General features: G+C 46.9%; 1 protein-coding gene and 2 non-coding genes across 3 annotated transcripts in view; 1 reads left to right on the top strand and 2 right to left on the bottom strand.

The window, feature by feature from the left end:
- Positions 1-281: 281 nt before the first annotated feature.
- DSP (desmoplakin) overlaps positions 282-24,155 on the bottom strand; it is a 42,758-nt gene continuing 18,884 nt past the window's right edge. Inside the window, exons 6-24 of the mRNA XM_052648980.1 lie at positions 23,389-23,439; positions 22,338-22,499; positions 21,506-21,610; positions 20,007-20,102; positions 19,562-19,687; positions 18,855-19,007; positions 17,568-17,722; positions 16,274-16,400; positions 15,278-15,479; positions 14,685-14,911; positions 13,832-13,998; positions 13,275-13,413; positions 12,102-12,295; positions 10,349-10,511; positions 9,187-9,270; positions 8,524-8,631; positions 7,822-7,920; positions 4,535-6,829; positions 282-3,560 (exon numbers count right to left, since the gene is read on the bottom strand). Coding sequence (XP_052504940.1) covers positions 282-3,560; positions 4,535-6,829; positions 7,822-7,920; positions 8,524-8,631; positions 9,187-9,270; positions 10,349-10,511; positions 12,102-12,295; positions 13,275-13,413; positions 13,832-13,998; positions 14,685-14,911; positions 15,278-15,479; positions 16,274-16,400; positions 17,568-17,722; positions 18,855-19,007; positions 19,562-19,687; positions 20,007-20,102; positions 21,506-21,610; positions 22,338-22,499; positions 23,389-23,439 — 7,932 coding nt within the window. The remainder of the gene's footprint in view (positions 3,561-4,534; positions 6,830-7,821; positions 7,921-8,523; positions 8,632-9,186; positions 9,271-10,348; positions 10,512-12,101; positions 12,296-13,274; positions 13,414-13,831; positions 13,999-14,684; positions 14,912-15,277; positions 15,480-16,273; positions 16,401-17,567; positions 17,723-18,854; positions 19,008-19,561; positions 19,688-20,006; positions 20,103-21,505; positions 21,611-22,337; positions 22,500-23,388; positions 23,440-24,155) is intronic.
- LOC128057056 (U6 spliceosomal RNA) lies at positions 9,031-9,134 on the bottom strand. The gene has a single exon (XR_008200246.1). It is a non-coding gene; the product is annotated as a U6 spliceosomal RNA (small nuclear RNA).
- On the top strand, positions 20,316-20,388 carry TRNAE-UUC (transfer RNA glutamic acid (anticodon UUC)). The gene has a single exon. It is a non-coding gene; the product is annotated as a tRNA-Glu (tRNA).

Below are 24,155 nucleotides of genomic sequence, written 5' to 3'. Positions count from 1 at the left end.
AACAAACTCTAGATTCAATCTGTGCTATCCTTATAACCAACTACCACTACTTCATAGATACTACGTCCAGTGTGTTACATTAGTTCAGATGAGCTAAGAAGAGAAAAAGCCAGAACAGCCTCTACCATGTATTTCCGCCCCCCTCCCCTTGGCTATGTTTTCTGAAGCCTAAAAAGTTCTATCATTATCCGGCAAGCACGCGGTTTGCTCTTTCTATTTTTGAATACAGTGAAAATTCATATAAATGAGCGCCAAGGTCTAGCCACCTTTCCTACTGATCATTAGTGCCCGATCGAGCTGCTGCTAAAGGAGTAGGAGTAAGAGTAGGAGGAGTTCCCTGTGGCATCGAAGCTTCCTCTCCGGGACCCACTGCGGGAGCCGGAGCGGGAGCCGGAGCGGGAGCCCGAGCGGGACCCAGAGCGGGAGCCGGAGCGGGAGCCCGGGGCAGAGGACATGTTGTAGGGGCTAGGCAAGCCCTTGGAGGACACAGAGGCAGCCTCCAGCAGGCGCAGGCCGGTGACGTCTTCCACCATGGAGCGGTTGATGGCATCCTTGTAGGATATTTTCAGCTTGGTTTTGGGGCAGGTCAGGATCTTGCCATAGGTGCTGGTGTCTTGCAGCCTCTGAGCTGCCCGGCCGTCGATGTACCCCTTCCTGATGGCTTCCTCCATGCTTATCCTCCCTTGTACTTCGGGGTCCACTAGGCCCCCCGTGAGGTACTGGAACTCCAGGAAGCGCTGGCCGGCCTCATAGGGAAGCCACTTTTCCTTCACCGCCTCTGCCGCCGACATCTTCTTCTTGCCCTTCACTCCTTCAAAGCCAATGAAGGCTTTCTGAGCGGGCTTCAGCCTGGTGGCCATATCCTGGTCAATCAGGCCCTGGGAGACCGCATCCTGGAGAGACAGCTTCTGGCCCGTGGTCGGGTGGATGATGCCGCCCGTGCAGGCCTGAGCCTCCAAAAGCCGCTGCCCGCTGATGCTGTCAACGATGCCCCGCTCTATCCCTTCTGAAATGGAGATCTTCTCCAGGTTTTCCGTGTCGAAGATGGCTGCAATGGGGCTGGATTCTTCCAGGGGCTCAGACAGGGAGCTGCTCCTGATGGTTAAATTCCTGACGCTGGAGATGGTGGAGATCTTACTGACGGTCTCGTGTCGGGAGCCACCAAAGACATCATCGCTGAGGCCACCCCCGGTGCTGCTGCCGCCGCTGCCGCCCACGCCGCAGCCCACGCCACCACCCACGCCATTCTTCAGGGAGATCATATCCGCGAACTGAGTGAGGCTGAGGCTGCCCGACCGGTACTGCTCGAAGAACTTCCTGTCGATGAGGCCCTTGTCGATACTGTCTTGGATGTCGTACTGACTGCCTGTCTTCCTGTCCACCAGGACCACCCGAGTGGAGCCGTCCGAGCCGGTGATGGTTATTTCCTCCCACTCGCACTCCTGCTCACACAGCTCTTTGAAGGTGTCGTAGTCTATGAGGCCCTTCTTGTAGGCCTCCTGCACGGACATCTCCTTGTTGGTTTCCGGGTCCACGATGACCACTCTGCGCTTCCTGAGGGTGTTCTTCTGGGAGGTCTGCACCTGTTTCTTCTTCTCTTTCAGGGGAAGGAGACAGAGGCCAGTTTCCTCGTCTTTGATGCACCTTTCTTTCAGCTGCAGATACGTAAGGTTTTCTTCAGTGTTCGGGTCGAAGAAGCCTTTGGTATCGTCACTCGGATCTGAGAGAATCTCACTGAGCTCCTCGTTGAAGTAGCCCCTCTTGTAGGCGATGTCGACGGGTAGGCGATGGCTCTCCTTCGGGTCGATGATCCCGCCGGTTGCAATCTGCGCTTCCAGCAGGCGGATGCCGTGGCCCTTTTCAATGAGCTCCTTGTTCATGGCTTGGAACAAGGAGATGATGTTTCCCGTTTCAGGGTCATTGTACCCGGTGACGGCTCGTTCTGCAGACAGGAGCTTCTCCTTGAACTCGATGCCCACCAGGCCCCGTTTGTAGGCTTCCTCCACCGGTAACCTCAAGTTGCTCACGGGATCCACGATGAAGCCAGTTGCCGCCTGCGCTTCCAGCAGCTCCAGGGCGGTGCCAGGGCGGACCAAGCCGATTTTCATGGCCTCGTAGATGCCGAGCTTCTGTTTCGTGGTCTCGTTGTAGATGCCGGCGATGCAGCTTGAACCCTGGAGGAAGTCCTTAATTCTCTCGCCAACCTCATCGTAAGAAATCTGACCCGACTCCAGTTCGTTGACAGTGGACGGTCTCAATATGCCAGAGTCGACCAGCTCAGAGACGGTCACGGGCTGTCTGATTCCTTGGAAGGACATGCTTCTTTTCTGCACTGACAGCAGGAGCAGTCCAGTGTGTGGTTCGATTCTGCACCGCTCCCTCAGCTGCATGTAACTGACCTTCTTTTTGGTGACTGGATCCACGAAGTTCTTCTGACTATCCCGGGGGTCGTTCAGGGAACGATACAGATCTCTGTCAATCAGCCCGCGGGCCAAGGCCACATCTTTCGGCAAAAAGACGCTGTTCACGGGGTCCACCACGCCCCCCGAAGCGATCTGGGCCTCCAGCAGACGCATTCCAGTCTCTCGGTCAATCAGATTTTTCTTGATGGCCTCTGACACAGACACGGTCTTGCCGGAAAATGGGTCATCAAAGCCGGTGACGGCTTTCTCCGCCGTGTAGATCTGCTGGCGGTCGTCAAAGTCGATGAGGTCCCGCGCGATGGCATTGTCCACCGTCAGCTTCTCGTTCCTGTGGGGGTCGATTATACCACCCGTGGCTGCCTGGGCTTCCAGGAGCATGACTGTGGATTCCGGGGTGATCAACTTCTTTCTCTTGGCCTCCACTAAGGAGTACTTCTCCTTAGGGGAAGCGGACGCCCCGGCAATGGCTCCCGCTCCCCGAAGGAAAGGCTGGAGCTCCGAAGCGACTTCCTCCACGGACTTCTTCCCCTTCAGCAGCTTGTCCAGGGTCGCCCTGTCAATCAGCTGGCACTCGTGCAGCTGCACGGCTGTCACCTTCTTCCTCAGCCCGTCGAACACCAGCTTGGAGGAGTCCACGGACCACTCGTACTCGGTCTGGGTCTCGCGGTGGGACCCGTAGGGGCGCTGCTTGAGCCTGTCGATCTCCCTCTGCAGCCGGCAGCGCTCCGTCTCCAGCTGGGACTGCGTCTCCCGGCTGGAGTCCTCCAGCTTCCGCCGGCACCTCTCCTCGATCCGCTTGATCTCCGCCTGCAGCCTTTCGATCTCGCTCCGAAGGCTGTTCTTCTCTCTCTCGCTCTTCTCTCGTTCCGACTCGATCTTCCTGATGGCCTCCTCCTTGCGGGAGTACTGCGTCTTCCACTGGTTCAGGTCATTCTGGATCTGCTGTTTCTCACACTCCAGGCGCTGCTTCACCCTGCTTTCCGCCTCCAGAGCTGTTTTGGCACGACTCAGCTCCTCCTCCAGCCTCTGCAGCCTGGCCTTGTCTTGTTCCAGGACTTTGATTTTCACCAGGAGACTCTCCCTCTCCTGCACCACCTGAGTGCACTGATTCTTGGATTCCTGAATCCTATTAGATGCCTAAAATGCAAAAAGAAAATGGAAAAAAAAAATGGTTTCATCACATCATAGGACTATCACCATTTCACCTCTTTTCCTATATTTGTACAACATATAGTTACTTATTTGCCCTTTCCCTCTTTCCTTAGTTGTACTGTTATCTTACAAGTCCGTGGAAAAAAAAAAAGTCTGTACATATATGTTGCCACTTTGATAAATGGCTTCTATACTTACTATACTTTTCCATAGGAGATACGAGCAGTTGTATACCTGGTTTACTCTTAATAGTAATTATGGTTTGAACAAATATGGTGAATTTTTTTTCCAGGCTATCACACCTGCTGTACCTACATGCCACCTGTTACAGCTATATTGATGTGTTTAATAAAGCTATACAAATCTATGGATGCATCCACCCCTGCACCCCCAGCCCCACACAAATATTGTTTACAGAAGTCAAATGTGTTAGAAGTTAAAGAAGTATTAAAATTAGGGGTTAAAAGAAAAGCCAAACAAAAAGAAACATATTAGGGCCAGGATGAAAAGAGCATAGAATAATGCATGCAGAAAAATCATGAAAAGCAAGCAAGAAAAGTGATTTAAAAATTGTACAGAAAGCGTGCAATTTAACATGGCTCAAAAAGCCCTTTAACGTGGCTTTTATTTAGGAAGATTTTAACTACAAACATAGGTCACAGCTCACAAGGTAAGAGCCGCTGTCTTCTAGAAAACAGCGTGGAACATCGAGAGGAAGAGATGTCAGCTCTTACACCCGGTGGAGGCTTGAAAGGCAGAGCCAGCGTGGGTTACAAAGAGAACACCGGTGAGAGAAGAGACGGGCCAACTGCACTGCAATCACTCCACCGCAGGTCTGATGAGGACAGACAGCAGCAAAGAGAAAACGTGAGAGGGCTGCAAGCCTTCAGCCCGGCAGAGAGGACCGCGGAGGGGATTAGTGGAGCGGCAACAAGCGGCGATCAAATATTTGTGAATACCTCTAAGGCCTGCTTTTGGAATCTCTCAATTTCCTGTCTCAAGTTTTCCCTCTCTCTCTGTAAATCGTTAATCAGGCCCTGCAGCTCCAGGGTGCGGTTGTTGCTGATCTGCAGCTGGCTCCGGAGCTCCGCGATGGTGGCGTTCTTGTCGTGGTCGGCCTCGCTGCGGCCCCGCCGGAGGTCATCGTACTCCAGCCGGAGCTGACGGAGCTCCTCCTCCAGCATCAGGTGCTCCTTGGTGAGGCTCTCGGTCAGCGACTGCAGCCGCTCGATCTCGATCTTGCTCTCGTTCAGGCTCCGGCTCTTGTCCTCGATGGCCTTCTGGAAGTGCTCGTTGCGCGCCTGCGCCTGCCTGGTGCTCTCCTGCTCCTGCAGCAGCTGCCGCCGCAGGGCCTCAGCCTCAGAGGCCAGCCTCCGCAGCTCGTCCTGGGTCCTCTGTTTCTCCCGCAGGTGGCCGTCCAGCACGTCCCGCTGCTGCCGCAGCTCGTCCTCACTCCGCTTCTTCACAATGGACGCCTGCTCCAGCTGCTGGGTCAGGCTGGTGACCTTGATCGCCTGCTCCTTCAGGGTCCTCCGCAGGCCCTCCAGCTCCTCCTCCAGCTTCTTCCTCTTGGAGGAGTCTTCGGAGGCCGCCCTCTTCAGCCTGGCCAGCTCCTCCTCCGCCTTCTGTTTCTGCAGCTGCAGCTCCTTCAGGGAGGTCTGGAAGCGGGCGATGTCCTGGTCCCGGACGGTCCTCTCCTGGGACACCCGCTCATAGTCCAGCCTCAGGCGCAGCAGCTCCTGTTCTTGCACCTTCAGCTTGCTGATGGTCTCCGTGGCGCTGCTGTGAGCTTTCTGCAGCTCGCCCTGCGCCCTCTGTAGCCTGGCATTTTCATCCTCCAGGCACTTCCTCTGGCTGGCTTCCGTCTCAATCAGCTGCTTCAACCTGTCGATCTCCTTGTTTTTGTCCTGGATCGTCTTGGCAGCGTCGTCCAGAGACTGCTTGTACCTGGCACTCTCTTCCGTCCGCATCTGCGTCACCTGCCTGAGCTCAATCTCCAGCTGCTGTTTCCGCTGCGACATCTCCAGGCCAGTGGTCTTCTGCTGTTGGACGTTCTCTTCGACCCTCCTGAGGGTCTCCGTGGTCTGGGCCAGAGTGTTCTTCAGCCTCTTGACTTCTTCTGAGAGGCTCCGGTTTTCCCTGGTGAGGGTGTCTATCTGGGCCCGGTAGCCGCTGGTGTCCTCTTCTTTTTGCAGGGTGAGCTGGTGGATGGTCGTCTTGGTGATGTTGATCTCCGTCTCGAACTGGTTCTTTAAGCTGATGATTTCCTCGTCGTAATTGGCCCTTACCTTAGCCAGTTCATTTTCGTATTCCCAGCGGCGCTTGGCCTCCTCCTGGAACTCAGCTTTGAGCCTTTCGATCTCCTTGTTTTTGTCCTGGATGGTCTTGGCCGCCTCCTCCAGGGACTGCTTGTGCCTGGCGTTGTCCTCGGAGCGCTGCTGGATGACCTGCTTCAGCTCTATCTCCAGGTGCTGCTTCTTCTGCAGCATCTCGGAGCCGCAGGCCTTCTGCTGCAGGGCGTCCTCCTCGGCCCGCCTCCGCTGCTCCGTGGTCTGCAGGATGCTGTCGTTGAGACGGACGATCTCCTCCTTCAGATCTCGGTTCTCCCTCGAGAGCCTATCGAGTTGGTTGCGGAGGTTTTTGGAATCATCCTCCTTCTGCATGGATATCTCTTTGATGGTAGTCTTGGTGATGTTAATCTCTGTTTCATACTTGTTCCTTAAATTACTCATCTCCTCATTATAGTGGTTTCTTACCTTGGCCAGCTCATTCTCATACTCTCTCTTCCGGGCACCCTCCTCTTGCAGCAGCACTCTCAGCCTCTCTATCTCGAACTCCTTCTCCTTGATGGCCTTCTCAGACTCCATCTTCTGCCAGCCGAGGCTCTCCTTCTCGTTCTGCCGCGCTTTCTGCAGCTGGTCGTAGTCGCTCTTCTGCTGGTCAAACCTGTCCTCCACGGCCTTTCTCCTGCGCTTCTCATCCTCAATCTCATACGTCAGCCGTGTGATCTTCTCGTTGAGGTCTTTGATCTGCCCGTAGCACTTGTCTAGGTTTTGCTTGGCCGACTTGCCATCCAGCTCGGCCTGTCTCTTCAGCTCCTCCAGGCTCACGAGCTTAGCTTTGAACTGGGAGCACTCTGCCTGGTATTTCTGCAGGTTCTGATCCAGGAATTTGTTCTTATTGCAGTTCTCCGAGTTGGCGTCTCGGGCCAGCCTGAGCTCCTCTTCCAGAACTTCGATCTTGGTATTTTTCAGCTGTGGAAGGGAAATCAGAGAGGGTGTTGAAAGAAACATATCTCGACATCGTAAGAAAGAAGTGGTGCATCCTCCCCAGCAGACCCAGGTGCTTTCTTCACTTCTTGTTACACAACTACACATACACACAGACAGGCACATAAAGAATGATACAAGGCAAAAGCTACTTGGCAAAAAAACTCAAGAAATCCGTACTCTTGTCATTCTTCCATTGGGTGCTTGCATGATCTTAGTAAGGGATTTATCCTCTTTGAGTTTCAGCTTCCTTCAATATCTACAAATGAAGGAATTTCTTTCAAGACCAAAAGCTTATGATTTCCTAAATTATGCGTCCTTAATTTCCAGGCATAAAGTAAGTTTCCATATAAACGCAGCACGAGCATTAGAAATGAGAAGTAAATTCAACAATCACCTGATGTGAAAAATTCAAATCCAGTGAGTCCTGAGTGTTCTTCTTAATTTAACACAAAGAAATAAAGCTAATTCCTTGACCAAACGGCAAATGAAATTCCTGGGAAAGTTTTGGCAAAGTAAAATAGCTATAATTTTGAAAATATGACCTCAGTCCATTTCGTGCAGTGAACTGGAGAATAGGACTGATACCTGATTTATGAACGAACTGTATTACACTATTCAGAGGAAATACAGTTTTACCAAGGAGCGTCCATGTTAAAATGAGGCAGTGAAAAAAAAAGGGCATGTATACACTGCTATATTTAAAATGGATAACCAACAAAGACCTGCTGTGCAGCACATGGAACTCTGCTCCATGATATGTGGCAGCCTGGAAGGGAGGAGGCCTTGGGGAAGAAGAGGTACATGTGTATGTATGGGTGAGTCCCTTCACTGTTCACGTGAAACTATGACAACATTGTTTGCTAATTGGCTGTACCCCAATGCAAACGAAAAAGTTAAACCCAATGAGGCAGTAATAATTAAGTTCCATTCTATTTTCTTTTCAATCGTCCATGGAAATAAAGTGAGTATATTACCTTCAGATCTTCCAGACTCTTCAGCATCTCACTTAAGAATCTGTAGTAGTCTCCGGACCTTGTAAGAAGCTCTATGTACCGAGCATGCATATCTGCAGCCTTGGAGGAAAGATACGCAAGGACCAGTCAATGATGTTGCATTCACAAGAAGCCCTATGCGAGCTGACCAATTCTGTTTCTAAACAGTCCAATAGTGAAATTATAGCTTAAAGAGTGAGCTCCCTCTTTTCATCTGTGCTAATTCAAAAATACAATAAAACAATAAAGTGCAATAAAACCAAGGGCCTATACCATGCATTTTATCTTCATCCCTCTAGGGTATGCCCCCTAAACCATCTGACATGGGTGATGCTCTCTGATATCTTTGAGAAGAAGTTGTCTTTAGAAATTGACTAGATATTTTCCCCACTTTTTAAATGGAATAAAAAACCTCAATAAACCCAGAATTTAAGCCCAGTTTCTGCAAAGAGTCTAATGTATAAACAGACTGACCCAGACTTCTCACTGATCATTTCCTAAAGCGCATCTTATATTGATGATTTACACTAGAGAGAGGATAACCTATTAAACCTTTTTGAATGGAAACCCTCCAAATAGCAAGAGATGAATTCAGGGAGGGTGGGGAAGACCGGAAGGGGACAGGGAAGGAAGAAGATGCAGATGGAGGGGCAGGCTCTCAGAGAGAGGTAATGACTTATCTACCTCTTGCAGAATCACCCCAGAAGGAGACTGAATCACTGTTCTCTTGATAGGGATACTCAGCAGAGTTTCCAGTCCTGAGGTGTATGATGCCAGCTGCAGTTCATAATCCTGCAGAATAACGACGTTTCAAAAAACATACGTAACTGACTTAAGAGGAGTCACTGGCAGCTACAATTCCAGTTTTAAATCACCACACTGTATTTCTGATGTCCAACCCCAAAGGCCATAACATGCTGCTAGTGTCCAAGCATCATATGATAGCATTAAACCAGTGGCACATCTTTAAGCTAAACGGAGATTTCTGCACACACCACCTGTCTAAAAATGAAGACCGGCCCACTACCATAAATACTGCCAGCGTATAATGAATTCAAGCTAATGGATCACAAGTGTTTATGGTTTGTTCAGGAGAGAATACACAAAAGCCATAACTGCTGTCCTCAAGAAGTTTATCATCTTTAAAGTGAATCAGAAAATAATGTAGTCAATAATGTTCTTTTTAATGAAAAAAACACAGAACACTTCATGAATTTGCATGTTATCCTTGCACAAGGGCTGGGCTGATCTTTGTATGATTCCCATTTTAATACACATGCTGCCAACGCAAACACTGTTCATAATATTCTTGAAGAAACACAAACACGCTTTCTGAAACCAACATACCTTAATTGAATTTGCACAAAGTTCAGCAATTTTTTGTACTTCTTCTGATTTGTCTCGTTTGCCACTTATCTCACTGTGCAAGTTCTACACAGAAAAGAAAATATTTACAAATGTTCAAGTGTACACATATTTTAAAATAAATGTTTTTTCATTCTTTAATCACTGTTGTTTCCACCCCCCCCCCCCCCCCTCAGTTTAAGACCTGTTCTGACCCCATAGTCTCACAGTTAAACCTCAGGAGATGAGTATGTTTTCTATTCAGAAAATAGAAAGAAGATCTTCAACTTCTTATGATCTAAGAGGTTATTATCTAGTCAGCACTCGTCTCTAGTCCTGTTAACTCAATTTGTAAAGATACTTTACTACAACATAACATTATTTCTATGTTCATAATTGCGTTTCTTTGTAAATATCTCAACTGCTTTTCCTCTGGGCATTATTTAAGCATTCCCCAAATGGACTAGCGGTATTAAAGATTTATCATTTCATGAAAAGATACACACACCCCGATGTTCATAAGGGCACAATTTATAATAGTGAAGAAACAGAAACAGCCTAATGTCCATCAGCAGATGAATGGATAAGGAAGATAAGGTATATATACACAAGGAAATATTGCTCAGCCATAAGAAACCAACAAAATAATGCCATTTGCAGCAACATGGACGGACCAAGAGATTTTCATACTAAGTGAAGTAAGTCAGAAAGAAAAAAAGACAAATACCATGTAATATCACTTATATGTGCAATCTCAAATATGACACAAATGAATTTATCTACGAAATAAAATAGACGCATAGACATACAGAACAGACCTGTGGGTGCTGAGTGTATGTGTTGGTAGGAGACAGAGGCTGGGAATCTGGGATTAGCAGATGCAAACTTCTATATATAGAATGGAAAAAACATGCCCTACTGTATAGCATAGGAAACTATATTCAATATCCTACATAAACCATAATGGAAAAGAACGTACATTTATGTATAACTGAATCACTTTGCTGTACAGCTGAAACTAACACATCAGTGTAAATCAACTATCCTTCAATAAAATACATTTTTAAAAAAACTTATCACTTTAAACCTCAGTACTGCTATGAAAACCAGAGGAAAATACAGCTTATCCCCAGTGAAATCTATTCAGTGACAAATCTGCTTATACCTTCTGCTCATTCAAAAATCTCATGACGGTGTTGGAATCTCCAAACTTCATGGATTCTAAGCTATCCTGGCGGCGTTTGGCATCATAGAGCCATTTGCAGAAAGTCTGATAGTTATCACGGTAATTCCTCAGTTGCTTGATTTGTTTCTCTAGGTCCCATAATCTGGTGATAATAAGAGATAATAAAATTATCAGAGCATTGCTGCTGCTGCTGCTGCTAAGTTGCTTCAGTCATGTCCGACCCTGTGCGACCCCATAGATGGCGTTGCTACTGCTCTGCAAAAGTAGTAACACAGAGTTACCAGATAACCCAGCAATGCCACTGGGCTCACACTCAAGAACTGAAAACAAACATTCACACAAAAGTTAACGTGTGATTGTTTGCAGCACCACTTCATGATAGCCAGAAACTGGGAACAACCCAAATATACATCTGATGATGGAAGAATAAACAAAAGGTGGTATAGCCGTGTGATGGAATATTATACAGTCAGAAAAAAGAAGTGAAGTACTGACATGCGCTACACCATGGGTGATCCTGGGAAATGTTATGCTAAATGAAAAAAAAAAAAAAAAAGTCACAAAGGACCACATATCATATCTTTCCATTCATATGAAGTATCCAGAATAGGCAAATCTATAGAGACAGCAAGTACAATGGTGGTTGTTTGGAGCTGGAGGGTTGGGAGGAAACAGGGCAAACTGCCAGTGGGTACAAGGCATTTTGTTTTTGGCCATGCCACGCAGGTGCGAGATCTTAGTTCCTTGTGAGCGTGAGTGAAGAGTTAAGTGAAAGTTGCTCAGTCGTGTCTGACTCTTTGCAACCCCATGGACTACAGAATCCATGGAATTCTCCAGGCCAGAATACTGGAGTGGGTAGCCTTTTCCTTCTCCAGGGGATCTTCCCAACCCAGGGATTGAACCCAGGTCTCCCACATTGCAGGCAGATTCTTTACCAGCTGAGCCCCAAGGGAAGCCCTTAGTTCCCTGACCAGGGATCAAACCTGTGCCCCTGCAGTGGAAGTGAACAACCAGGGAAGTCTTCAGGGTTTCTTTTTTAGGGTGATGAAGATGTTCTAAACTCGGAATGTGTTGATGGTTACACATTCTGAACTTACTAAAAACAACTGAATTGTATACTTTCAACTGTGAATTCAAGGCGAATTGCATGGCGTGTGAATTATATATCAATAAAGATGTTTTTAGGAGGTGTTTTCAGGAGATGTTTTCAAATCCTCATTTGCAGTAAGGCATTTCTTTTGTATTAAATTTAAGATTTAATTTTCACAAAATTTTGGAGAATGCTCCCTCAGAGTCACTACTCCTTCCAATAAACGGTCATAACAGGAGTTTAGGGGGCACAGAAGAGCCTGATCAGCGGCTTCCCTTATTTCCCTATGAGCCTGGAGGGTACCCGACATACGTGAGTTCAAGCCTGGCTACTGGGATGAGGTCTCTTCCACTCCCAACGAAGCTGCCAGTGTGCGAAGAGAGCACCTAGGATGCCGAACTGACACACAGAACAAGACCTCTAGTCTCTTGTTTTAGATTTTGGCCAAGCCACAAGGCATACAGGATTTCAGTTCCCCAACCAGAGATCAAACCTACACCCTCTGCCTTGGAAGCACAGAGTCTTAAACACTGGGCCACCCAGGAAGTCTCCAGAACCACTGTTTTCTTTAGTGATGACTTCAAGTGCCATTATATTAGGAACAACCAAATGGGCAGAAAGCGCGGGAGGAGGCTGGCTCACCTGTAGTCTATCTGTTTATCGATTCTTTGCCAGCGATCTGTCAGCTGGGTGACCTTTTCGCTGAACTTGCCCAGGTCCAGGTCATACAGTGGATACTGCTGTGAAGTCTGGGAGTGGATCTGCTGGGCTTTCTGCAGTTCAGTCTTCATGGTGGCCAACAAGGACTTCTTCAAGTTCAAGTCATTTTTAATTTTCTGTCACAGCAGAAAAAAAAAAAAGTACAAATTAACCTCTTTCCCACTTGATGCTACACTGCAAGGAAAGTATCTTTAAAGACTGCATTTCCTAATATTTGTGCTAATGATCTAGTCTGTTGTGCTAACTCAAGAAAAAAAAAAGAATTTGAAAAAAAATTGATGTGTAAGTCGGTTTAAGGACCGCTACATATCACACTCCATTCCATTCCTGGAAAATTATAAAATCTATTAATATATTTGGGCTTCCCAGGTGGCACAGCGTTAAAGAATCTGCCAGCCAAGGCAGGAGATGCAAGAGATACATGTTCAATCCTGGGATGGGAGGGTCCCCTGAGGAAGGAAATGGCAACCCACTCCAGTATCCTTGCCTGGGAAATCCCATGGTCAGAGGAGCCTGGCGGGCTACAGTCCATGGGATCACAGAGTCAGACAGGATTGAGCACCCACACACTAATATATTTAATATCACATCTCAGGCTCTGAGAAGTGCCACAGTACTAGGTTCGGTTGCTAAGTCATGCTCCACTCTTTATGACCCCAGGGACCGTAGCTCGCCAGGCTCCTCTGTCCATGAAACTTCCCAGCAAGAATATTGGAGTGGGTTGCCATTTCCTTCTCCAGGGGGTCTTCTCGACCCAGGGATCAAACCTGAGTCTCCTGTGTCTTTTTGGGCAGATTCTTTACCGCTGAGGCATTGGGGAAGCCCACCCCAGTACTATAGTACCAGCTTAACTAGGCTTAACTCGCATTCCCCAGGCTAATCTCACTATAAGCGACCTTCTCAGGTAGGTCCTGCCAATGTGCTCTGGACAACAGCGTTCTGGGGATAACAGCTGATGTCAACCACATGTGGCCAACAAAATCCAGTAATCCTCCAAAGTCATGAAGACATAGCAAAGCTTTATCACTGGGGACTGAGTGTTCCTGCGTTTTTTTCCGAAATAAACCGGGCTGCTGTTAAAACTCCTCTTATTACCTTGAGTCCACAGCGGTAAGCCTCCACTTTATCCAGATCTAGGCACACGGTCTCCTCTTCCGTAAGTCTGGCCTCGTAAACCTTCAACATGTCTTCTGTCTGGAGAATGGCCTGCAGGAGGGCTCTCACGGCGCACAAGCTGTTGGAAGCCAAAAAGGCAGATAAAGTTGCTGATGACACAGTTAGACTTTGGCTCTTGCCACTCTTCATAAAAGGGAACGATATTAAAGCAGAGAAAAATTGATTTTGCTTATTTTGGAAACAGCGCAGCAATGCATTCTTTTCCCCCCACTTTCACGATTCAGAACACCATTTTGCATTAATGGAAGGATGCTAAGCTCTGGCCTGAAGAGGCTGCCTTTGTTAGAAGAGACACCGGAGTTCAGAACAGAGGGACTGGAGCCCTAGACTGGAGGATCCTCTCACAGAAGCACAGAAAATGTGAGTCCCTCATAAAAAGACAAACCACAGGCAACCAGCACATAAAGCAAATGGAGTCTCACAAAATGAAGGTTGAGAAAAGCAGAATATCTGAGGTCAGTGTCGGTCGTGTTTACCTATTTAAGTAGCCGTCCGTCACGCCGTTGATATTTTCCAGTTTCTGAAACAATCCAAATACCTCATTCTGCAAATAGCAATATTTTTCCGAGCCTCTGAAGTTGGCTAGCATGTCCTTCAGCTGGTTGAGAACTTGAGCAATGGCTTGAGAATCATTCTGTACGCTCTGTCCAGAAAGAAGGAAAGCGCCTTTGATTTAGCTGTATGCCTGTCACCATCCTTCGTGCCCTCAAAAAGTCCACAAAATGTGAATGATTCAAGAGAGAGTTGACCCTTCCTGTCCTTCATCAGGGAGGCCTTACCAGCACTGGGTTGATCAACCCTGTCCCTTAGAAAGTACACCTCAGACATTCCAATGCCGTGCCCAGGCCTGGCTGAGCAGAAGGAATGACTGAGCCTGACGCCGAAGCATCTAGGCTGCAGTCGCAGCTCCAAGGCTCTTACACCCCCTCCCCCAACCAAATCTCTCCACGTCCATTTCCTGTTTGCAAAGAATATCATTCTACCTGTCTAACCCACATCATACGCTGTCTCAGGCAGAGCCCTAATTCACGCTTGTGAAAACTCTGGAAATCTACAAAGCACTATATTGCAGAAAAGGAGGAACACTGCAGCCTGATTCAGCAGCCCATCATCTAACAGCAAAGACAGTTCAGTCCCCAGCCTGGTATCGTTCAACAAATTCTGAAGCATGGGAAAGGAAAAAGGAAGTCGGGCCAGAAGCCTTTTATTGAAAACGAAGGTTTCAATAGGTTTAAACCTAAAAATGTTTAGACTAGGAGGTTTTTTCCATTAGTTCTCGGTTAAATATAAATATACCTGGAATCAAGCAAAATAATAACGAGCGCCTACCTTGAGCTCGTTTATTTTCACTGTGATGTGGTGAGAAGACCCCTGATCTGCCAGAAGGAGATTCTTCAGGGCCATCCTGCTCTCACAGAGCTCCATCTGCCGGCGTATCTTCTGGAGCTCTATCAACATCCACGTTTCTTGCTTGTCATTTTCTCTGTTGGTTTCAATTACTTTATTATGGTTGACGTCTTGGCAGGTCCCAAGGTGAGTTATTTCAGTCGTGGTTACTGTAAAAATGTTAGGACCACAAAAATCAGAGAATTCCCGCAAGAAGGGTGCGAGGCCCCAAGAAAACAGCTAGGCTGCATGAGAGTGTTGCTACTTCCTTGGATTGGGTTCTGAAAACTTAGTGTCTTTTTCTTACTTTTTATTGTGTATTGGGGTACAGTCGATTAACAATGCTGTGATAATTAATAGCTTCAGGTGAACAGCAAAGGGACTTAGGCATACATATACATGTATCCATTCTCCTCCAACTTAAGTGACTTTTGAAATGTGATCTTTCAAAGAAGTGATTCCAAAACAAGATTTGGGCAAACTACGTCCTTTCTTTCGAAACCTGCATGTATGGTGGCTGCGAAGAGAGAACCAACCTGTCTGGTGCTGGGGGTGGCCGGGCAGCTGTATGACCAGGGTCTGGTAGTGCTTCTGGGCATCTGTGAACTGGGTCTGCATCTTCCGCTTGTCGTCGTCTCCGAACATCTCCGAGCCCTGGCTGTTCCTGATGAACTCTTGGTAATGCAGCTCGAGGTCAGAGATGGTCTTCATGTAGTCTTCCTGCCGCATGGTTTTCAGCTGGAAATAAACCCGGTGGAGGTGTTTCTGGCGGCCCCACACAGTGGCCAAGGGGAGTTTGCTGGGAAACGCACCATGCTGGGGGCGGTGGGAGGGAAGCTGGGTGGGGAGCGGAGGGTAGTGGCCTGAGGCATGGCCCCTCAAGGACCCATTAAGACAGAAAAGGTCTTTGAGGATTTAGACCTTGCTCCTAAGAACCACAGCAGCGAGTTATCAATTTTTTTCTTCCTATGCGATTTTCTTCTTCAAAGGAAACAGGACTCAGAAACCCCAAGAGTCAAGTGGATCACAGCAAAGCTGCTCTGACTAAGAAGTGTGAAGGGAAGCCCCCAGACTTACGCTCCCTGCCGTCTGCCCCTGTCCTCCCGGAGGACCTCTACCCCTGGGGTTCTTGGACCACAATCTGAAAACTACCGGTCTAGGGTAGCTAACGCTTTGGATTCCAAGAATCCTACCCTGCCTTTTATTTCTGTGCTATCCAGTCAATAATTATGACCTCATTTCCCATCATGTCTATTAAGGAGAAGGGGACCCAGAGGATCACAGGACCACATGCCTTCGCCAGGGACTTCTGGCTTGTTGGGTAACTTTAATTAGTCCTCTGTCTGGTAAGCAGCCCGATGCCATTCCTCCCATCTGTGTTGGATGAACTAGAACCTCTAAGGAAGGCTCAGCTGACTCTCTTGCTGACCCCAAAAGCATCAACTGCACAGCTAGGTTTGTCTGGTAGGAACCGCAGCGCGGGAAGTGGCTGGGCAGCCCCTCTGGGCAGCAAGGGGGTCCTGAGGACCTACCTTGGCGATGGTCATGGCCTTGATCTTCTCGATATCGATCATGCAGTAATGCCAGGACACCAGGCTCTTCATGTTGATGTAAAGCTGGTTCCACAGGGCCAGGATGGCTTCGTAGTACTGCTCGATCCTAGGAGGCACAAGGGAAAAACACGTGGGCCTGGCTCTCCAAGTTCATCCCAAAGGGGAAACCTGGCCCCATGGCACAGAAAGCTCAAAGGAGAACTATCAGAGCAACGGGCACAGGGAACAGCTGCAAAACACCAGCGTTTCAGTGAGGACTTCCCCGGCGGCTCAGCGGCGAAGGATCCGCCCGCAATGCTGCAGGCTCAGGCTTGATCCCTGGGCCGGGGAGACCCCCTGGAGAAGGACATAGCAACCCACTCCAGTATTCTCACCTGGGAAGTCCCATGGACAGAGGAGCTGCTGGGCTCCAGTCCATGGGGTTGCAAAAGAGTTGAACTCAACTTATCAACTAAGCAACAACATTTTGATGGATTTGGACCAATACCCAGAAGTATACTCTCAATGACTGACATGGGTTTAGATATACTGGAATCATTTTGGTTGAAACACACAGTACAATTTGGGGTGGTTGGGTTATTTGTCAGCAACTTTTTAACTGACAGAGGTCTGACTCCATGCACACTGGCAGGGAGAGATGGGTCTTGGGTCGTAGAACTCTGATGGCTTCTGGGGTTTGGAAATATTCCTTAGGCTATGCTCACCCCATCTGGAACGGGCTGAAGATTTCCTTTATAAAACATTTGGAAAAATCTGCCCTGGACAACCTGTCAAGCGAATGTTCCAGCTACTTACTGATGAGCCAAATGTTTATGTGAAATGTTTAGCCACATATTCTATTTGTGGCTACATGTCAGACTGTGTGTGTGTGTGTGTGTGTGCTCAGTTGCTCAGTCGTGTTCAACATCTTGTGACGCCATGGACTGTCCATGGGATTCTCCAGGCAAGAATACTGGAGTGGGTTGCCTTTCCCTTCTCCAATATGTCAGACTACCAACTGCCTAAAAGGAGGAAGAATTCTGAAACCATGCCTTTCAAGTGCATGGTCAAGATGAGTTCCTATACGGTCAAACATTCTTTTTTATCTTCCAATGATGAGCACAGTATCTTCAACATAAAACCTCAAGACAAGGCAAAGGGCCCTTCACCGGATCCCACTTTGGGGTAGGTGACAGCTGTGTGGAGCGGTGTGTCTGAGTGTTTGTACCGGGGTCGGCCACACTTTTCCCCACCCATGTCCACATCACGGCCAGCAGGAACTTGAACTACATACTTGCTCGAGAGGTCCACGGCCAGAGGGTTGGGCGGAGGGATGATGAGGCCCACGGAGGGCACGAGCATGTCCACGCCCCCCGGGCCGGTCACATACCACTTGCTCCGCTCATTGTTGTCTTTCAGGATACATTCGTCCCCTTTGTGGACAATTTTCTGCAAGGCAAGCAGCATCATGTTTTGGCTTGATCCACAGGCTCACATTTGTATCTTCTTGCTCAAAAAAACAGAAGCAGCCGCAAGGACAACATGCAAAGTGTTGCAGCTTTGAAACACTTAATTTCTCCTCCATTCAAGCTGACCTTGACACAGCCCAACAGGACTGATGCTTTAAATACAACAGGTGAGTCTACAAGATGTATCTGAAGGCAATTAGGAGGAGTGACTTTCCAGGAGACAGCCAGGGGAGTACCCCGGTGAAGTGATAAATCCTTTTATAAAGCAAAAACTCACCTCCTGACTTTTCCGCACTTGTGAGTTTTTGTTTCATGTAGTAGATTTCAGTGTGTGGACATCACACCTCATTCGCTTGTTAAAATTTTTATATAAAAACGAAAAATTTCTGGTATCAGGTCCCCAGAAAAACAACTTTCTAAATTAACTCCAGTATCTAAATTGCTTCTTTTCTAAATTAATTAGATAGCTTCTTAAAATGGGTAAATTATGACATCTATCTTAACTATTAACGTAACAAGTTTAACAAGTAGGTATTTCGATCTCCATTTCAATTTCTTTCTTCTCTCCAGCCAAGTTCTAAAACCATTTCTGCATGGTAGAATAAACTCCATTGTTTTATAATGTTCATCTCATCAACTAGTCACATTTTCATTTATTAAATCCTCCATAATTTTTACAAGAATATAGAGTTGTGGGAAATTCATGAAAACTTGCTAAAATGGAGCCATCTTTCCATATAAATGTTTGTATTGACCACAGAGCCTACAGAACTGATGTGTTCATTTAATGCATAAAATCCACAATGACATCCCCTTTACATGCAGCATAGTGGCCATGTATCTTGTTTGCTTTTAATCTCAGAAGAAGTCTTAAGCCTTAAAACAGAATTAGAATAGTTTAAAAATACTTATTGTCCTACTTATTGATAATTATCACATGATTCTGAACAAAATCACTCCATTCTTTCAACAGCTTCCCCTTTGTATACAAAAGAAAGACATTTACTAGGGTGTTCCCTGAAACCTAAATTCAGTTCTGCTCTCTCGATGGACAGAAATCCATCCATAGAGAAAGGGAAAACTTTGGCAGCATTCTGAGTAACAGCACACACCTGGTCCTGTTTGTAGTCGCAGAGAGCCCTGAGAATAATGGGTTTATTGCTTCTGTAGTCTGGGTTACGCGGTTTCAGCTGCACAATCTTCTTGGACTTGTTTACCAAGCTCTGCACCTGGCGCTTGTATTCAAGGATTTTCTCCCGTTCTCTCTGCAATTGCAAATAAAATCATCCTTGAACGTACATACTCTCTGAAAATTAGGTGAGATCTTGAAATGGCATTCCTATAGCTATCAGGACAATACAAATTAGGCCCTGCTGTAGTTGCATTAGCTGTAAAAAGCCACCCATTCATTTGTGTGCAGGGACCATGGGTACCTTTCATAAGAAGCCACTACATAGGCAACACAGCCATGAATTAGGGGGGCAGGAAAGCATATCACTGTGTGAGAGGACTATGCTGATAACATGAGACGTACGCTTTTCCAACACTTTTCCAGAGGGATCTTCATGTTAAGTCATCAGTGTCCTCTCCTGTTTTGTTTAGAGCAACGGTAACTACTGAAGCAGAAGTAATCTGCAACAGTAGCTAAGCGTGCAGAGAAATGTATTTGAGAAAAAGCCACTGAAAGTGAAGACAAGGTTTGCTTGAGCTTTGAGCATTCACTGCTCTGCAGAGCAACACAAATCCGAACAGCAGTCTGGATCCATTGGTGGCTGCGTTTATTTTATTCCCAGGAAAGGGCTTGCATCTGAGACTCTACCTCCAGCTCCTTGATCTGCTCCAGCAGGCGCTGCAGGGGCGTGTTCTTGTCACAAGGGTACTTCTTCCTGATGGAGTCTTGGAGACCCTTCAAGTAGGCTTCCGTCGACTGAGCCTCTTCAAAAAACTGTGAAGGATGGGGGTGACTCCACGTCAGTTAAAAGCAACTGAACACGCAGCATCACCTAATACTTCAACTTGCAGGGGTATCTTCCCTACGAGTCTATCTGACAGGAAGTTAAAGGAAAAGATGAGAGCAGAAACTTACAGGCGCGCGCGAGACTATCTGAAAGATAGGTGACTTGTCTATGCTCCTCTAAGCTAAACCCCAACAAACAGTATTTATGCAATATTGTAAATACTGTTGTCAGTGCTTTTTCAAACACATTCAAAAGAGAAGGCATCAAGACCCAAAAGACAGTTAAATGGTTACTGAGGATAAAAACCTGAAAGTAGGCAGCGTTTTCTTTGAGATGAACATCAATGCATTTGGTGATCTGAAGAATCCAGCTCCACTGGGTCTGCAGGGTGTCCATGTAGGCCTGAAATGAGAGAATAGCAGACGTCTCTCCACCACCCAGCCATAGAGAGGCATCCGTCAATCCACAGATGGGTGAGCATCAATGAGAAGTATAAAGCAGTTTTTAAAATTTAATTCCAAATCAAGTAAAGTTTTTTCTAAAAACTGAAACTAGAATTTCCCAACAGGAACCTTTTGGTATGGTAGAAATGAAATTTTAAGACCAGCTGGAAATTCCCTGGTGGTCCAGTGGTTAGGACTCAGCGCTTTCACTGCTGTGGCCCCAGGTTCAATCCCTGGTCAGGGAACTAAGATCCTGTAAGCTGTGCAGTTAAAAAAAAAGACCTAGTTTTAACAAATGGGTATCCTTACAAGTATTAGTTAAAATATTCATCCAAATGACATAGCTCCTGACCAATCATAACAGACCAGTCAGAACAAGGATAAAGCAGGGGCATCAAGTTCTATTCCTGTTCAGCTGTTAGATCATGAGGAGCTTCAAGGAGAAATGGTGCAGGACCCTATGGTCCGTGCCCCCTACCCCCTCGCTCATGTCCTCAAACTGCCTCTTGTCTGTGGAAAAACTTTACCCAAACAATGAGCTTAATCAGAGAAGTGAGAAAATGCAGAAACAAAGGAATATGGTCCAACATGACTAAATATTAATAGTTTATTCAATAAGCAAAGTTCCTCCTCAAGGGCTATATCCTGTGAGTTGTCCTGTACATACTGAAACCTCCACCAGGTGGAAGAGGTCATCTCCATGAGGACTAGACTGTCGGCATGACATAAGCTGCCGCAGTTCTGAGAACTGGCCTCAAATAAATGGGAACAAACCAATCCTGAAACTAAAGGCCAACTGTACTTAAAAGCATCAGGACAACACCAATCATCACCGCATGACTAATTTTGAGATGACTATCAGAGCTGACTGTGCTATTTCTGCATATAGCCCCTCCCACCATCCATAAAAGCTCTTGCCCACTGATTGTCAGTAGAGGGAGTCAGCCTTTGGACAAGGAGTCTGCCTTGAGCACATCCCACAGATCACAGTCTAGGACAGAGGTCAGCAAACTACAGTTCAAGGGCCATATCTGGCCCACTACTTGCATTTATAAATAAAGTTTTATTGGCAAACAGCCACATTCAGTTACATGTTGCTACAGTTGCTTTCACACTACAATGGCAGAGTTAATTTCAACAAAGACTAAATGGCTTGTCAGTGTAAAATATTATACTATTTGATTCTTTCCAGAAAAAGTTTGCCAATCCCTGGTCTAGGGTGATGATAAATAAACTTGTCATTGCTTTGCAATGGGCAAAAACTACTCATTCGTACAGTCTTTCTTGTTTCTTGGGTAGTCTTATTTTTTGAAAAGTATCCCTTTCTTCCCTTGATAAAAGTAAAAATCTCATGAAACTCACCTCAATTTTGTCTGAAGCTGGATGTTGATTGAGGACAAGTTGGTCACTCTCTTGTTTAAGCTTATTGAGCTCTTTCTCCTTAACCTCCAGTTGACTCATGCGTATCTGTGAATGAAAGAGAAGCAAATCCTCTAGAGCAAGTCACTGGCAGCTTTCCATCCCTCCCACCATCCTTAGAGGAATCAAATACAAAACTGCATCTTGGAATGTACAATGGCAGAGAACTGCGTGATGCGTTCCTCAAGAACTGTAGCATTTTTAAGAGTGGAAAGGATGTCTGAGATCCAGTATGTGGCTGAGGCCAGACCGGTGACCCGTCTCATCCAAATGCACACAGGTGAAGTGACAGAGTCACAACACATACTTGTTGTGGTTCAGTCCCTAGGTCGTGTCCAGCTCTTTGTGACCCCATGGACTGTAGCCCGCCAGGCTCCTCTGTCCATAGGATTCCCCAGGCAAGCATACTGGAGTGGGTTGCCATTTCCTTCTTCAGGGGATCTTCCCAACCCAGGGGTCGAACCCAGGTCTCCTGCGTTACAGGCAGATTCTTTACCACTGAGCCACCTGGGAAGCCCACAACACGAACTGAGACTGTCTACTTCTCAGGTCTAAGCCACCACGTTCTTCGGTGTACACTGGGGGATATCTGACTGAACTGCCTCACTCCTCTGTCTTCTGAGATGCTAAGCACCGCACTGCCCGTCTTAAGTCACTGAAAAGCCTTCAGGAAGGAATGGTTTGTCACGATCTCTCCGCCGAGGCTGGATGACAGGCGGCCGATTGAATGATTACAAACGCGTCCGTCGCCGACACGCGGCTCCCGGGGGCTTACCGAGAAGGCCTCCTGCTTCTGAGCGATGTTGGTGTTCCTATCGCTCCAGTCGTACAGCAGCTCCTCCTCCTCGCAGTCGTTGATCCACATGATCTCGCGGGACGTGGCCTGGATGATGTTCTGCAGCTGCCGCAGGTGGTCCATCCTCTCGAAGGACGCTTTCTGCACAGGACGGTCAGAGCAGCGTTAGGACAATGTGCAGATGAATGGTGCTCCCTGCAGATGCCACAGATAAACCCTGGCTGGTTCCTTTCACCAACAAAAATCCCAAGAAGCAGTCAAATGCTAATTTCTTGCATTCAGTGATCAGCTGGGAGATGGCAAGGACCCACCCGAACTTAGGAACAAGGGGACAATTTTAGATTCAATGAACTAGCTTGATCCGGATGGGTCTTGACTCATACACTGATGTTTGGCTTCACTCATTAGCTTTGGACCATAAAGAGAAAACAGATTCTTAAAAAGATAAATCAAGCTCTCTTTGCCCTCCCCAATGTCCCCGAAATTCAAAGTGTCATCACCTTGGAAAACAGCTGTGTCGCCACTAGCCATGTTATTTAAATAGTATCGTTGCCAACAGGGAAACACTGGCAAAGTGAAGACAGGGTGACTCAAATAGGCAGAAGAATAGAAAGATCTCTTTTTACCAGTCAAGGAATTGATTCAGTTTGTCATAAAATGGTAAGGATGGTCTGGAAAACCACTCTCTAAAGAAAACAAGTCTTATTTCTGCTTATATTTTGTAAAAAGGCTGCAGTTCACAAGTGGAAAAGCTTTATGTCCTTAACTGCAAGTATTTAACAAGGGCTACTGACAGGAGCCTTCAACTTGCAAACAGAATAGCGCTGTCTTCAGAAAATATTCTTTTAAAATTCCCTTATAAAGAAAACACAGCAGCAGAAATGAAACCAGCACCTGCAAGTCCCTCATATACTTCCAGGTACTTCCAGAGTCCCTAAGGATAGCGCCAAGCAGGTGGTTTAATCCCCAGGTCCACATTTACAAGACCGAACTGCACTGAACCCAGAGCTTTCAGAATAAGTCGTCTTACCAGCAGGTTTTCATACTCCTCCTCCAGCTGGTAGATTGCAGATTTCTCCCGCTAGAAGAACACCAACAGTGAGTTAACTATTTAATTCCCCTTGAGGGTTTACATAGAAAGAACAGCCCTTCTAAACCTCCTTCTGTCAAACACATACTAACTTCCGATTCCCCAGCAGCAAGAAGTAGCTGCTCTATGGAAACTTTTACCCACAAGGACTTTTCCCAGTCGGTCTGGAGGCAAAGTTCACTGGCCTGGTGGTGGCACCTCTACAAAGTTAAGGGCTCATCACTATCACTTACAGACTCACTGTTACACAAACTTTTAAAAGTTTGAAAATATCACTTAGGACTCCTCAGAACTTAGAGAAAAGAGGGCGAGACCTGATCAGATACTCAAGTAGACAAGAGTAGGTTAAAAAAAAAAAAAAGAGTGGAAGAAGTAAGGACGAGCATCTCGGGCTAAGAACAAAAGTCAGTGATGTAAATGGTACAAATGAACTTTATCAACGAAGCAGAAACAGACCCTATGTAGACTAACAGACTGGCTGCCAGTGGGGAGCGGGGTTGGGGGGTGGACTGGGGGTTTCGATCAGCAGACGTAAACTAGTATATACAGGATGGGAAACAGCAAGTTCCACCTGTATAGCACAGCGAACTGTGTTCAATATCCTGCGATAAACCATCATGGAAAAGAATATGAAAAATACTGTATACATGTATAACTGAATCACTTTGCTGTACAGAAGTTAACCACAACACTGTAAATCAACTGTA

Source organism: Budorcas taxicolor, chromosome 11, assembly GCF_023091745.1.
Source record: "Budorcas taxicolor isolate Tak-1 chromosome 11, Takin1.1, whole genome shotgun sequence".
Lineage (NCBI taxonomy): Eukaryota > Metazoa > Chordata > Mammalia > Artiodactyla > Bovidae > Budorcas > Budorcas taxicolor.
This window is presented reverse-complemented; position numbering and strand designations above follow the sequence as displayed.